At 39.5% G+C, this 13,739-nt stretch overlaps 1 protein-coding gene across 10 annotated transcripts in view; it reads right to left on the reverse strand.

The window, feature by feature from the left end:
• Positions 1–13,739, reverse strand: part of FAT3 (FAT atypical cadherin 3) — a 400,048-nt gene that overhangs the window by 302,870 nt on the left and 83,439 nt on the right. For all 10 annotated transcript variants that reach the window (XM_077173992.1, XM_077173994.1, XM_077174000.1 and 7 more), the window contains exon 2: positions 6,483–9,794. In XM_077173992.1, the coding sequence (XP_077030107.1) occupies positions 6,483–9,777 (3,295 nt within the window). In that variant the 5' untranslated portion in view covers positions 9,778–9,794. The remainder of the gene's footprint in view (positions 1–6,482; positions 9,795–13,739) is intronic.

Consider the following 13,739-nt stretch of genomic DNA (forward strand, 5'->3'; position numbering starts at 1 on the left):
ATTGTTGTCCTAAAAGCAAAAATTTTACATGAAGGAAGACTTCAACTGTTAAAAGCTGCCAGAGATAAATCACAGAACAGTAATAACACAGTACCACACAGGCTCAGAAATAGCTGCTCTCAGGAATGCTGCATTCCTGCCTGACACAGGTACAGGCTGACAGACCAGATTTTGGCCAGGACTGTGCTCTGTGATCCATCTGACACACTCCTCTCCAAAGAGGCTGCTCAAGGAGGAGGGACACCAAGGACAGGCTGAAGGCTGATGACCTTGTCATGAGTACCTGCCCCACGTGTCTGCCCTGTGAGCAGCTCTTTTCCCAAGCTACCTCCCAGCACCACCCACTGGCACTTCTCCTGTGCTATGGCCTGAAGTTACCTTGAAAAGTGGGTTTAGAAGCCTGGGATAATAAAGAGGTTCCAAAATGCTGTGTCTGGGTAATGAAATTTGCCTACACTCTCCAGGAAGATGAATAACATCTGTAATACTAGTGTCTCCAAACTCTACAGTGAATTAAATTCTGCCAGTGAGTCCACCAGGATCCACCCACTAGCTCCTAAACACCTCCATAAAATTAAACAACTGAGAGGGAGAAAAACATGTATCACAAATGATTTTCATTTTACTTCACTTTGTTTCAAGGAAACACTAGAAATGGTCCCACATAAATATTTATCAAACCACTCAAATTGTAATAAATGAAAAGATCCTTCCACCTGCATACAAAATAACTGCAAACTATTTTAAGAGACAGTAAGAAGATGCAAGGAGTCTGTAGCAGAAAATTCATTCCTTTCTGCCAAATAGATAGAACAGTGCAGGCAGGTCTGGTGTATTGTAAACTATATCATCTGGTGTTTCTAGTTCCCATTATGAGTCCTTTGAAGCCATGATTAGGGATTTCCAGCACCAACTGCCTTCTCTAGCCACAGTTTGTTAGGAATTTCTATTACTTTTGAGGTATCCAAATAAAAGATCAGTCGATCATCCTTAGCACCATAAATAAACCCATGGAGTCTGTAATAATCTGAACTCTACCTCCATTTAACAGTACATTTAAGCTTTCAGCACTGTGAAAGACAGGACTGGTTCGTTAACATGAATTTCAGGGCTGAAACACCTAAAGATACTAAGTTAACAGGGTCATCTACAAATTCCATTCTTATGAGAGATTCTCTACAGGGTTAGAAATTCATTTCAGCAAATGCCAAAATTTAAAGTTCTAATGAAAGTTAGGAGACTCAGGTTCCTGAACAACCCTAGGAAATAAAGAAAGCATTCTTTGAAAGCATTCTTTAAGTCCATGCTCATGGGCCTTGCAAGAACACTGAAGATCCCTTAAGTATTTCATTAACACCACTGTTTTATCTTTGTGTTCAATTTCAGTGGGACTTAAGATGTTTCTATGCTTTCCTGAGAACAAGTAAAAAACTTTTTTGCTTTGGTTTCCCCACCTGTGCAGTGAAGTTAGTAATTCCTTACATGTCAGGATGTTGCTCCACCAACTCTGACAAACCCTACAGAAGCTGCTGATTTTGTCTCATCTCTCTGCTCCTCTAGAACTCACTTTGATCATTTCCTATTACCAATAAGTCCATGGGTAGTGTAAGGGTAAATACAGAAACTCTTTGTGTGCCAGGCTGTTATATTAATAAGTAGAAACAGATGCCACACTAAAAAGTGGAGCTAGAGTAAAAATGCAGTTTAACTGAACTACAAATCATCAAAAAAGAAGGAGGATTCCAGCATTTAGGCCTGATCTCATCTAACTCAACCTTTCAAGAAGTCAGGAACTCCCACTAGTTGTTCAGATCACCACTGTAGCCAGAAAAGAGGTTCTGATAGATGGTATTCAGTCTCCCAAGGTGGGTGATATCATAAACCCTTATGCATTTGTTGGACCCACAACCAACTCCTGAAACAACAAAAATACACCACTTTGCTCTGGTATCAGCACTATGAGGGGTGTACATGCCAGAGCTAAGAAAATCCAGGTTTTCAATAAGGCAGTGTAGGACCTCTGACAGAGACCATTTTCACAAGAGTAGTCATAACTATTAGAGCTAACCTGTGATGGAAACTCAGAGCATACTCTCATCCCACAATTTTTTTTACCACATCTCTGCTCATTTGTGTCACAACAATATGGAGATAAAAGAGTGCATTTTACAGAATTTTCTTCTACGAAACTGCAATTAGCAGTCTGGGAAAGAGAGTGGAGATGCACACCAGGCAGGAAGGAGCACTAAAGATGAGAAAATGGTTCCAGCTTCTCTTTAGCATGAGAGTGGCACAAGGAGAAGGTTACTAGTCACTTCTGCAAGACCCAAATATAAGAGATTGATCAATTTCTGTAGCTAGAAAAGAGGGTCGGACACTTTAACACTGTGTTGTCAAAAAATGATTATAAACTATTTTTTACATTATTCTCACCTCTACACGATTAAATTTTTTTTTCCAATTTTTTTTTCTAGAAGCGCACTTATGTGTGGGTTTCTGAATGAAAGATAATTCCCAGAAACTAGATTAAAACCATGAATTTAGCAGAGAGGAGTCATAACAAATTACCTAGTAGTGAGGCTGACAGTAAATCTTCTTGTTCACAGTTAACAGGGATGGGCTACATCTGACCAAAGCAAGGCCCTCAGCGTAGATGTCTACCTGAGCTACTTTCACAAGGACCTTCACACATTTTTAGAGCATGATTCACCCAACTTATTTCATATTTTTACATTAGGGTGAAATGAATCATGTTTCTCAGTGCCTTGTTTCCTTCTGTTGACTTGAAGAAGCTTGCAGTGACTAGTTCTCATTGTAGACGACCATATTTTATAACAGATTACATATCTGGATCCCAAAAAAATGAACATGACGGGGAAAAGAAAAAAAAGGCAGTTTATAACAGGAGACAGAAGGATCACATTACATGTTCCTCAGTGCAAGGTTTTTAAATGGCATGTTTCTGACATTTATATCAACAGTCAATAAATAAAAAAAGTTCCTCCATTTTTTTAACCTCTAGAAAAGTCTGAAACCAGATTTTTTAGTTATAAATCATGACTGACTTCTAAACCCATGAGAAATTTCATTTTCTATCTAAGGTAGTGGGAAACCACAGATGGAGTTGAAAGGTCAGGAACTGCAGCAATCCACTTCAGGAGACTTTCTGTTTATTTACAGATTTGTACTTGATCTGACTCCTGGAAATGGAAAGTAAATCCACTAAAGCAAATTAGGAAGTGATTCACACTTCTATCTGGCAAATACTTGCTATGCTTCTGGTTACCACTGTGTATGAACTGGCATATTTAGCAGCGAATGCTGCAATAACAATACTCTTCAATCTACCAATTCTATATGACACGAGGCAAAGAGCAGCACTGTAGGAAGGCTCACCCCCATGGTACAACTCTCACCAAGCTACAACAGCACCCAGATTTGCACATTTACACTGTGCAGAAGGATCCAAAAGGACCAATACTGAGAAGACTCCCAAGCTCCCTGACTGCAATCCACTGTTCTTACCTGGATGGAGAAAAGCCTGTTGTGAAAAGCCAAAAACTAGATCAAGCTTGCTGGAGATAGATCATAGACTCATTTAACTTTCAACTGAAAGATTATTGAGCCCAACCATTGACCCAGCACTGCAAAGTTGATCACTAAGCCATAGCCATGAGTACAACATCCACACGTTTTTTGAACACTTCCAGAAATAGTAATTCCACCACATCCCTGGGCAGCCTGTTCCAATGGCTCACAACTCTTTCAATGAATGAATTTTCCCTAACACCCAATCTAAACCTCTCCTGGCCATTTCTCCTTGTCCTGACACTTGTTACTTGGAGAACAGACTGACCCCCACCTCACTACAAGCTCCTTTAAGGCAGCTGTGGGGAGTGAGAAGATCTCCCCCGAGCCTCGTTTTTTCCAGATGCACCATTATGCACCTATTTACATCTGTAGTGGAAGGAGACACCATGAGAACAAATGCACAGCTGCATGGCGCAGTGGGTATCCATCATGAAGGCCTGCTTTTCAACTCCTCAGTATCCATGTGCCTCAGGAAGCAAAAGCACATCTCACTCAACACACAGGGCAACACCACTAACATGTAATATTTCAGAAAAATAAAAACAATGCATTTGAGCAGAATTTTGCTGAAAGCACAGATTTGCTTGCAGTTCAGCCTGCTCATATATCAGGATGAATTTGGCCCAGTTTATATCCTAATGATTATAATGGATGCTGCAGTCATCTTTTCATTAAGGCAGCAGCCAAAAATATTGATTTGTTGTACTTCACCCTCCTGCTTACTTTCACAAATTTCAGGAGAGACGGCACATAAGCCAATAGAGTTGGTCAGTTTAAAAGTGACAAATGAACTATACTGAAAGTAAATAAACAGCTATCTCTTTATAAATTAATTCAATATGTGACTTAAGCCCTTTTCTACAGCTAGAAAGCTGATTCATCATTCAGCAGCATTTAAGTTGCCACCGGTTCAATAGCAGAGTATTAATGTTGCATTTTATTTGACACAGAAGGTCAAATCCTGCATTCAGCTTACAACAGCATGACCTGGAGTAACCCTGAAGCCCTGCCCTCCACATCACCCTGGCTGCAGCTCAGCACCCAAAGTGTTCTTCAAATTGCTTTCAAGAAGGCTTACATGGCATTGAACATCTGCAGAAATCAGAAACAAGAGTCCCAAACCTCTTGATCTGCTATATTATCTTCTGGAATGATTAAGTGAAATCGCACAGGTTGGCACATTTTCACATGACACTCATGAAAGAGTGAAAGGCAGAAAAATCTTTGCGTCTTGGGAGATTTGGGGCTTTTATGCCTCCACAAAATATATTTCAATTTTAGAAAGAAAGTATATTTGGAACACTGAGTACAATTTCCATTCCCGTTAAAACAAGATTTGTGCTTTACTGAACAAGGGACCTAACTTATTCTAAGCCATCACCTCTACTAGGGTAGGCACAGGGTAAAAAACTGCTTATTTCACTTATGAGTGACATGCAGTGAGCTGGTGGAGTTTCCCCACCAGCTTTTTTAAGTTCAATAAATGTCAAATGCTGAGATTTCTGTATCAATATTGCAGCATTGGCACCAACCTCCCCGTGCCTTATAAAGAGCCCATCGAGACGAAGTTGATACAACTCAATAAATAGGTAGGATGACATTTTCAAATGCAGGAGCTTAATATTTAAACACATCTCCAAATGTCTAAATAATGTTGCCTGAATGCCTTCCGCTACTATCAGCGCTGTAGGATATGTGGGTTTCTAACATTCCTGGAAATTACACTAGTTGCCCTCTTGACTTCTGACACTCAAGTCTGATGTTTCCGGACATAAGGTTTTGACTGCAATCATCTGTGTACAGCTGTAGCAGCAAGGCTGTAGCAAAAATAGAATAAAATATTTTTCTCTGCTTATACTATGAGAGCCACAGCATTTGTGATGTCGTCTGTTTTTCATAACGTTCAGTTTAGAAAGTTGACATTTGATTAAACAGTTTGAATTTGCCAAAACATAAATTTTAATCTTATGTTTAATACCACATTCTCAATTAAAAGCTTCAGAAGAAGACATACAAACCACAGTAAATCCACAGCCCTAACATATTTAATGTAATTTCTGAAACTGTTGACTAATATTTTCTAATTCCCTCACTACTTCTAGTGGTGCACAGCTGCACCATTACTCCCAACAACCATCAGACATTTAAACAGCCAGTTTTTAAGTGTTTTACTAAACACACTTTTATATTTAGTATTTTGAACATTTTCCAATAGGGTAGTATGGTAATAAAGTTCAGCATCTGAAGAAGCTTCACTATATTAACAATGCTTTCTAACATCAATATTTATAATACTACTGGTACCAAAGGAAAACTAGCACAGGTCATTTACAGCTATGAACATTTCCCTGGATTTTTACCTTTTACATAAGCACACCAACACTGATAAACACAAGAAAGTGTATTACAGAGGATGGTGTGTCATTCCAGAGTAACTCCCATGAAAAATGACTCCCAGCAACAAGAACAAGGCCACAAATAGGTTTTAGGACAAAATAATCTTTCTTTCATGCGCCTTATTTCATTGGGTTTAACACTGGATCTAAAGTCATGAGTATTGTGATGTGATCAGGAGGTGGCCTGAGTAACTTACAGTGATCAACAGATAATGCAGTGACTGTAAGCGAGTCATTCTGTAACTATCACTGACTTCTAAATGGAGCACTCACATAGCTTCTGAAAAGAAATGCGTATTATTTCACATCCACAGAGTGATGAATGTAACCAGGTAATTAAATCATGTCCTTGCTGTGCCTGGAAAATCCTTACTTCTAATTTTATCTTGCCTGTTAAGAAGAACTGAATTTCTTGTTAAGGGTAGAAAACAATTATGCCTCAGCTTTGCTTTTGAAGAAAACCTCTATGAAGGAGAAATTAGAAGCAAAACTCACCAGTTTCTTCATCGATGCTGAATCTCCCCAGGCCACTGCCATCCCTGATGGAATACTGGATCTCCCCATCTCTTCCAGAGTCCTCATCTCGAGCAACAACTTGCAAAACACTTGTACCAATGCGGGAGTTTTCCTTTACAGATCCAATGACAGCAAAGTCAGGAAAATAAGGGGTATAAAGATTTTCGTTAACATCCACCACTTCAACTTCCACAAAAGAAAGAGAAGAGAGAGAAACCGGGCGCCCCTTGTCCTTGGCACGCACGGTCAGGTTGTAGAACTGCTGCTTCTCGTAGTCGAGCTCCTTGTTGAGGCGGATGGCGCCACTGGCCTTGTCGATCTCAAACCGCCCGTTGTAATCGTTCACCAGCGAGTAGCGCACTTGGCCTCCCAAGCCCAGGTCTGGATCCTGAGTTTCCAACCAAGCTATGACAGTGCCAACTGGCAGGTCCTCAAGGACCTTCACGTTGTAGCTGGATGGGATAAAGGCCGGAGAGCAATCATTAACGTCATCCAAAAAAACCTTCAGAGGCACAACGGAAAACTGCTGATGGCCACTCTCTGCTCTGTCCCGAGCCTCAATCTTCAGTGTGTAGTTTGCTTTTGCTTCCCGGTCTAGTTGATCTGAAACATAGACCACTCCTGTGGAACTGTTGATAGCAAATTGATGGGTGTCTGTCAGTACTGAGTAAGTCACTTCACCATTAGATCCTAAGTCTTTATCTCTGGCTTCTACCTGGATAATCTCAGTACCAAGACTTGTACTTTCTAAAATATTAACTGAATAACTGTCCTGTAGAAAAACAGGCTTGTTATCATTTGCATCCTCCACAGTGACAGTCAGCAGTCTCCACGCAGATTTCTGTGGATTACCTAAATCATAAATTGTAATATTAAGGAGATAGAGCTCTGTTTTTTCACGGTCCAAGGGCATGAGAACACTAAGTATCCCCATCTCCATGTCAATGTTGAAACAACTATCTACATTACCATCAGAAATTGTATAAAGTACTCTTCCATTAAAGCCTGAGTCAGCATCATAGGCTTTTATCCTCAGGATGGTGGCACCAACTGGCAGATCTTCTGAAACCTTCACATCAGTAGGAAAGGATTTATCAAAATGAGGTGCCTGCCTGTTGACTGAATAAAAATCAAGAAAACCATCTTCCAAATTCAGCTTCACATTTGCTTTTGCCTTTTTGAGCAATTTTTCTGCTAGCTTCTGAGCAACTCTAGTTTCTCTACAGCTAAAGGTCTTTGAAGACACTTTCCCATGAACTACTGAAATATTAACAAACATAGCATCAGCAAAGTTCTCTCCATCAGTTGCCGTTATCTTAAGGCCAAAATTGCTATTCTTTATGCCAGAGTTAACAAGAGATTTTTTAAGCTGCAGGACACCGGAGTCTGGACTTAAATAAAAAAGACCAAGTTCATTTCCAGAGATTATTTTGTACTTCACAAGCTCTAACTCATCTATGTCTATTGCAGAAACAGCAGTGATGTGACCACCAACAGGAAAATCAGATGAAATCACTCCCTGACAGGCCACTTTTTCAAAGAGGGGCTTGTTGTCATTGACATTGCCAATGTATATGGTGACATTCACCTCACTTTCGTGGCGGTAGGGAGAACCCCAGTCTGATGCTCTCACAATGAACCTGTAACTTTCTGGTGAGGACTCAAAATCCAGTTCTTCAGATGTGCTGATGACACCTGTAAACTGGTTTATTGTAAATGGCAGTGAATTCAGACTGGCAATACTGTAGGTGATGTATCCGTTCTCTCCCCTGTCTTCATCAACGGCTGACACTGCCAAAACGCTGGACCCCACTGGGACACTTTCATTGACGAATGAGCTGTAGGAGAGCTGCTGGAACTCTGGAGTGTGATCGTTGGCATCCTCTAACCTGACAGTAACCTGGGCTTTTAAATCACCACCTTTGTTTGCATATACTTCTAATTCATAGAGGTCCTTCTCAATGATTTTCAAAGGACGAGCAGTAGTAATAAGGCCTGTGTTGGGATTGATCTTAAAATACTCAGCATCCTCACTTGGAGATATTCTGTATTCCACACCCTGTGGCTCAGGCATCAGCTTAACTACTGCAACCACCACACCAGGAGGTGAAAATTCACTGATGTAAATATCATATGCTTCCTTTTCAAACTTCAGGGGGATACTTTCTTTCTTGGGACTAGCAATGTGGACCAGTTTGACCGCAGAAAATTTCTGAGGAGATCCTTTGTCCTTAGCTTGGAGAGTGAGGTTGTAACCATAAGGGAAGCTGTCCCAGTCAATAGGCTTTCTTTCCTTGATTTTGTACTCATTCATCCATTTCCCTTCTTTAGTCAGAAAGAATTGTTCCAGAGGATCTCCAGCAACAATAGAAACAGATTCAATTTCTCCATTGGCTCCTTCATCTAGGTCATCAACATTAACAACTGCATAGGTAGGTTCCTTGTCTGATGGGGAGGGAATGTGGGTTACTACACTTATTGTTGGGGCATGTTCGTTTATACGTTCAATGTGAACATAAAGCTTGGCAGTACTGCTTACGCCATTGTTTCCATACAGCTTCATCCCACGGTCCACTGCCAGAATCTCAAGGTCGTATCTGTTTTTCTCATCATAATTTAACCGGCCACTTAAAGAGATAACACCACTCGTAGGATGAACTGAGAAGAGATCAACTTTACCTTTAAAGTAATAATAAAATTCACCATTGGACCCAATATCCGCATCTGTTGCGGTCACCTGTGCAATGCTAGTCCTTAAGGGAGTGCTTTCTGCTATTGTGACAGAGTACGTGGTTGGTGAAAACAAAGGTCTTAGGTCATTCATATCCAACACCTGGATGTTCACTTTTGTCCATGTTTCCAAGTCCTCTCCTCTGACAGACCCTTTTACCATCAATAAATAGTTGTCCTGGATTTCTCTGTTCAATATCGCAGAATTCCCACCTTTAGTCCTTATTCTGAGGAAGCAGAAATCAGCAATGATGACTTCCTCTGCTTTAAAAAAGCCCTCATCATCACCAGACACTATTTTGTACTTGATATCCCAGGAAAGGTCAGCCATGGTAATGCCCATCCTCGTCTGACTGTTGACATAGGTCCTGGCTGCAGAATTCTCGTACACTGTGGCATTGTAAGTGGAATGTGTGAAGTGAAAGCCAGGAGGGGAAATCCCGTGAGCCACCTGGCAAACCAAGGCCAGGAACTTGACAATCAGAAGGGCAAGGCATGACGGAGGTAGCCGTGAGCCTGACCAGCGGCCCATATTCACATCCATCACATCATTCTTTCACCCTGTGACAGAGAGGAAAAACAGGAAATAGTTGAACAAGAGATAAAAACCGTACTGTGAAGTGACATGTCAAAATTACTTACTAAATTTCTAACTGAAAGTAAAATCTATGTAATATCAATTCACCACATCTTTAACAAAACAGAAATAGAGAACACTATACACACACAGACATATAATCACACCAGTCAGGGTATTTTCACACCTGTTTGAGTAGTATATATGCATGTCCACATACATATATACATATATATATACACACATATATATATATGTATATATATGTACACACATACATATATACACACATACATATAACTACATATATGTATGCACACATTTTTAAAATAAAAGACCCTACCACATCCATTTACACATGCATACAGTCCAGAATAATAATCACATTAAAAAAATTTAAAATCCACTATACATACTTGTATAAATTTATATTGAAAGATGAACCACATACAGAAATTATTTTTTCTTATTTATCAGCAGCTCCACCTAAGCCTAAACTTGTTTGTTTTCAGAGCATATTGGAAAATTCCTTTTCAGTCCCAACATTTGGAAGAGAGACAGGATTTTCATATGTATGCATTACTGTCATAGTCAAATGTTACTTTTTTATGATCAGTTAAGAATGATGACATTTGAGCCATCAAGAACAAGTAGAATAAGAAGGTCATTATGCAGTCATTACTTTAAATACAAATGCCTTCAGAAAAGGCCCAGTGCCTCACTTCAAGAATCTAAACTGTGTGGTCAAGCAGAGACAGAATAAGTGGAGGCACTGGCTGAAGGTTGCTGGAGGGTACTGCAGAAGGGGGGAGCCAAGTCCTGCTTATCTATCCCTTCCTCCTTGACAGCAAGGAAAGGAGCCTGAGGAAACTAGGCAGGTGCTACCATAAGGCGATGGGAATAAGTATCTTTGTTACAGAGTACATGCACTGCTACTTGTGAAAATCATAAAAATTGATTTTAAAAGGCAACGATTGAAAGACCCCCTGCACACACACGTTGTTCTCATTGTTGTTTAAAAGCTACTTGAAAATGTAGTTTTCTCCAAGCTAGAACACAGGGAGGAAAAGGATAGTAAAAGTTGTCAATGACACAGGTTAATTTAAACTTCCAACAAGATTTCAGCTTCCCCAAGGAGATTTATAAATTGCATGCAAGTTTTGGAATTTATGCATCACCTCCTGGACCCGCATTCCCCCTAGAAGCCAATGAATTTCATTTGTGGTAGTTCCTTTTCTGAATATGCCCACTCAATTCCTATGCACATAGCATGGGAGTCCTATGATTAACATCTTGTTCCATACAGTTCATACATCAAATAAGCACAACTCTCCAATATGCTTAGGGTTCATGAGGGAACAGGTTGAGGGAACAGGTTCCAGAAGCCCCAGGATGGAATTCGTCTACTTCATATGGGAAAGATTATTTTATTGTTGTTACCACTCCATTCAGCTGAAAGACCAGAAGTGGCACTTTATTCTTCAGCACAACAAACATTCATCAATTTAATCCACCAGTATGAAAATATTCAAGTCCCTTATTTTCATGGGGCTTTATGGGATTACTTTTGAGTACTGAAAGTAAAAGTTGTTACCTCAGACTAGTGTGGGAGATGATGCCAGTTGTATTTATATTTATATATATATATATATATATATATACACACACATGTATTTACACAACATACAATAAACTGCTGAGGAAATTTGGCCAATGAAAATGAGAAATTCTAATGAGACAGCTCTCATGGGAAAATAAAAGGCTGGACCTTTTCTGCGATGTGCATTATTGAAACAATCAGACAATCACTGTATTGCTGCCTTTCATGAAGAGCACTTCAGCGTCCATTGTCTACACCACAATACCCTTCTCTCCCCCTGCTAAAAGAGAGAATTTTTGCTGGCTTACAAAAGAGACTGATGTTACATTTCATATGAGCATCTAGACTTCTTTCACCACAGTTCAGCAACTTCCTAGAAATTAATTTTCCTATTCTTTGAAGTAAGGAGATGAATTGTCTTATCCTATTTGTCTCATTTGGTAGTCTAGTTTCTCCTGTCCATGCCATGGTTCAGCATGAGCAGGTTTCTCTCTACCTTTCAGGGCTATCAACATCAGGTTTCCAAGTCCAGCATAACTGGAAATCAGTTTTCCTGAAAATATCATTACTAAAATAAAATAAATTATTTGAAACTTTACTTTCAGCCCTACCCAATGTTACAGACTGCTGTGGCAGACAGGCATCAATGTAGATATTTACAAAGCTCAGCAATTAGGGGAACCTAATGAAAAAGTTGTGTATATCCTAGACAATAAAACACAACAACCTTATACTCCTATTCCATTTATCTTATAATTTTTAAAGAAGGCTGGGGCTAAGACTTTATCTCAAACACACTGCTGCAGGCTCAGTCATGTCAATAGTCCACCAAGTTTTAGAGGTTCAGTGCAATTAATATCAGTCCTGAAACACTAATTTCCACCTTAAAGCAGCATATGTATATGTGTGCTATTGAAAGCATGTTTTAGCTATGTGTACATATGTATACACAGACACACAGATTATGTATTTTTAGGTAGAATTTCATGGTTGGCACTGGAAAAATTGGACCTTCACATCAGGCAGCACTTTCAGCATTTGACTTCATCTCAAATGTGGTATGCAGAGTTGTAACAAGCTCCCCATTGAAGTTATTCATCTATCCATATATTTCTATGGCTATCACCATTATATTATATGAAAGTCCCAATGGATGAGCTATTAAGCTGCCACTTGGGCAACCCAAGAATGTTTTATTCATTTACTGAATTCCTTTCTTCTGGGATATTTGTTTTTAAGAGTTCATAATACATACATACTTAACACACAGGAAATGTAACGAGATAGGTTACAGAAACAAAGTACAAAGCAACCCGCAGTAAATTAGGAGGCATTTCTTTAAAGGCACTGCTTGTCAAAAAATGTTATGTTTAAAGTGAAGAGAAAGGTTGTGACTATTTTTGCTTGATTTTAAAATGTTTGGTCAGGAGCTACTAAAATAAAAATTCTCTAGTACTGCTCAGCATGGTTAGTATGAAGGGAAAAAAAAGGGGAAAAACATAAAGGAAATTAAATGAAAAGGGAACAGGGAAAAAGGAAAAAGGTAAAAGCTTTCTGAGAGAGGAAAATTGCTCTACAATGGCAGCAGAGACTTAACATAAACAAATCCCTTCTAACTACCCAACAAAGTGAAAAAAAACCCCACAATATAGGAGTCCAGAATCTTTCCATTCTACTGCTCATAAAATTCTCTGCCTTGAAGTGGGAAGGAAAAAATGGAAAAACAGAACAGTGTGTCTTGATTTTTAATACTCTTTAAAATAAATTTGAATATCATTGAGAACTCTATGATTTTAAATTCCATTAATCATTTGAGTCATTTTCCTTTGCTCCTTGAACAAAGTTGGCTAACTATATGAACCAAACCTTGCAGAATAGCTGCAAGGACCTCTAGGTGGCTGGGGCTCCTTAGAGGAATTGAGAGAGGTATGATCATCATTCCTTTATCTCATCTTGGCTCTGGCAACCTCCAGTCTGGGCTGCATCCAAACATAACACCCCACCAGACAGAGAAGGAAGGCTGAAGTCCCAGGAACTTCAGGATTCCTGCACACCATAAATGGTTCTAACTCAATGTATAGATGTGAAACAAGTGCTATCTGTTCCTTGGTTTGACTCCTTCTCCCTAGGCTAATTTTCTAAATCCAAAGACCTCCACATCATAAAATACTCGAAAAAGAAAAACAGCGCATATGTCTCTTGGGTAAACAAAAGCCAAAAGGTCTTTTATAGAATATAAGGAATAGAGCAGGCAAATTTCTTCAGCAAACAGGAGGAATAAGCTTTTAGTGGGCAACAGAAGGGGTAACAAAAGTGCCTTCTCCTCTCT

Source organism: Agelaius phoeniceus, chromosome 2 (assembly GCF_051311805.1).
Source record: "Agelaius phoeniceus isolate bAgePho1 chromosome 2, bAgePho1.hap1, whole genome shotgun sequence".
Taxonomy (NCBI): domain Eukaryota; kingdom Metazoa; phylum Chordata; class Aves; order Passeriformes; family Icteridae; genus Agelaius; species Agelaius phoeniceus.